This window comes from Sitodiplosis mosellana, unplaced genomic scaffold, assembly GCF_009176505.1.
Source record: "Sitodiplosis mosellana isolate CC-2019 unplaced genomic scaffold, AAFC_SMos_1.0 Smas_scaffold_5157, whole genome shotgun sequence".
Taxonomy (NCBI): domain Eukaryota; kingdom Metazoa; phylum Arthropoda; class Insecta; order Diptera; family Cecidomyiidae; genus Sitodiplosis; species Sitodiplosis mosellana.
The window spans coordinates 1-3,053 of NW_022600399.1; the positions used below are offsets into that span (position 1 = coordinate 1).

A 3,053-nucleotide genomic window follows, 5' to 3' on the forward strand; every position below is an offset into this window, starting at 1 on the left:
GACTGCTTCACCATCTAATAGACCGAACAATCAAACAAATTACTCCGTTATCTGTTTCATCACAAAATTATTGTGCAATTACTTTGACCGCTAATCATATGCAATGGTGTTCTGCCCTTATCATCTCGCATGTCAACATCAGCTCCGTTTGCGAGCAAAATTTTCATTGTTTCTACGTATTCATGTTCAGTTGCCATGAAAAGTGGAGTTTCGCCGCGTTTATTCTTCGCATTGACATCGGTTCCATTTGAAATAAGAAAATTAACGATCCTGTTGTAGCCTGAAATACCATTTTTTTGTTAAAATTGAACGACATTTTTTTGCATTACTATATCAAAGTATAGTAATGAAAGTAAAAACAATCAACAACAGTTGTTCAACGTTCAAAATCGCATCTATTTCCGAAAAAATACCTCTGGACGAAGAGAAATGCAGTGCATTGTCGCCTAATTGATTCACAGCATTCAGCCTGGCTCCATGTTGAATGAGATATCGAACAATTTTTATTGAACCTAAGTGGATGAACCAATTCAAATGTAAATTGATTGCAAATAAACAGCATCAACACTTACCACTAGAGACAGCAAAATGAAGTACGCTCTCTTTTTCTTCGGCATTCACAGCGTTTACGTCGGCACCCCATTCAATGAGAAGTTTCACGACGTCGAAGTGGCCTTGAAGGCCATTTAATGAAAAAGTTTAAAATTTCGGCATATTCTTAATACGAAAAGAAGAAGTTTTACCCAGTCTAGCCGCATCATGAAGTGGTGTGTTTTTCAATTTATCCCTGCTATTCACATCAGTCACATTTGATATGAGCAACTTTTTAACCTTTTCAACGTCTCCTGCATCGATTGAAAAAGAATTTTTAATTTTGAGAAATTTTTAAATAGAAACATGAGTTGTGTGAAATATTTGTGGATTACCTGTTCTGGCCGCGATGTGCAATAATGGTATAATTTCAGGTTTGTTTTTGCCATAGATTCTTTCGAGTCTGTCAGATCTATCTGGAGGACCATGTTGTCCATCCAGGCCATCGGGACCACCACGTCCATCAGGTCCATCACGTCCATCTTCACGGCTATCTGGACCGTTTGGTCCATAATTGTTATCTCGGAAATCTGCCAATTGATTAGATAAAACAGCCCAAATGCACAAAGACAGCACCAGAATAAACTTCATTTTGGATCGTCGTATTTTCCTATATGGAGCGAAGCGAAATGTTTATGTCTTCCTTTTTGTATATATCTTCCTTGATATTCTAGTTTATTTTCACACCGAATAAGGATAATACATAAAAACCGAAGGACAATTGATGCAAATCGAGTGCAAATGTTGGAGCACTAAGCGAAGACAAAGGAAAACTAACTGACTCGTCCTACGGACTCGAAATTTTATTTTATTACTGTCAGTGCATCGATAAAAGATAAAAGCTAGAATCATGCATTAAAAACAGCCCATTACACAACCAATTTTCTTTACTCAGGTGAATCGAATCAACTCAATTTGAATTTTCTTTTAATGGTGTAATTTTCTAATGGCGTTTGCTAATGAATATTGTGATAAAATATTTATTTATTCACAGACAAATTCGATCACATTGCATTTGATCTAATTTATAGAACCCAATTTACAACCTTGCTCAAATACAAAACTCCAATTTGCTTATGCTTTAGCTATTTTCTCGTGGTATTGAAGGAAAAAGTGTTCATTTTCGAATGTGAGTCACATTAGGAGACTAGCGTAATCTCCATAATGTCATCCATTTCATTAATTATCCGATGAACATCATTAACTCGAACACTTGGCTGTTCAGTTGCACTCTGCTGAATTCACATCTGAATTCTGGATTGCATTAAAAAAAATAAAAATAAATTATTCATTTATCTTTATATAACTTCAATATAGTCGATTGCTATAACAATACGTATTTCCTTCATTATATTTCGAAGACAGAGACTCATCTGATTCATTATATCTAAACCTTTGCCAATGATCACATTCCGAATTCTCGTCATTCGCACAAGATTCTAGGAACCTACCTCCACGTGTTGCCCAAGGCGTCACCACATCGTCATTTGCTCCAGTAAAAGGACTAGAAAAGGCTTCAAGTACTTGAATGATGAATTATCATGAAATCAGGTGATGTTCTACATTTGCAAAATACTCATCAATCGTGATAATAAATCACAGTCACTGCTATCATATTCGATCAAATTTTATATCAATTCCGTTCTTCCCAAACCACAATTGTATTATAATCCATATAGAGAGAAACAAGTAATCAGTTATTTGCAAAAAAATTCTCCCAAAAAATCAGTCAGATTAAAAGGTGATTGGTCAACACATTCAACGCAAATACACACAGGAAATAAACAGCTGTTCTAGAAAAATATACACAGAAAATAAGAAAAATTGCATAATTTTAAAATGAGCAAGAAATAAATGCTGAAATTTACGAAGAATAATAATAATCAATTCTATAATTAGTATCATTGTTGTTTCTAGAACATTCACTAATTTTGAGTCAACATTTTATTCACAACTCTGACATTTCCGACATAAAAAAAAGATTAAATAAAGTCAAAAAGTAATGCGTTCCACATAAAATATTCAAAAATGTTATCAGTCGAAGCGACCGACGACCCGCATAAACCACTGAAAAGTGTTCAGTGCTCGGTTTATAAGCTGACTCAAATGAGCTGATTCAATTCTAAGCGTACACATTTTATACCAGTATTTTTTTTCAGCCACTGATAACTTATCACTTGATACGACAACAACAACAGCAGCAGCAACAACAGCAATAACATTTCTATGGGTGAGATTGAGAGTGGAGTATGTTTTTTCTTCGATTTATATTTTTGAAACGGCGAGTATGTTTTCTGATGATTCTGTTGACGTTAAAGTAGAGTATGTTGTAGTACCGTCTAGCCTCTGCGATCTTCACGGTTTTCGCGCAACTGATAAGAGATAACTACATGGTATCTTCGGCAGAGTTGTAGTACTCGACGTCCTCTATAACTAAGTTGAAGACAGTTATCTCTTATCTC

General features: G+C 35.0%; 1 protein-coding gene across 1 annotated transcript; it reads right to left on the reverse strand.

The window, feature by feature from the left end:
• Positions 1-6: 6 nt before the first annotated feature.
• On the reverse strand, positions 7-2,685 carry LOC129572527 (serine/threonine-protein phosphatase 6 regulatory ankyrin repeat subunit A-like; the record flags this gene model as incomplete). The annotated part of the gene is made up of 7 exons (XM_055452495.1): positions 2,043-2,685; positions 927-1,845; positions 744-845; positions 573-674; positions 414-512; positions 83-280; positions 7-14 (listed from the first exon to the last, which is right to left on the reverse strand). Coding segments are annotated over exons 2-7 (765 nt in total), but the record flags the coding sequence as incomplete, so codon positions are not given.
• Between the last annotated feature and the right edge of the window lie 368 nt (positions 2,686-3,053).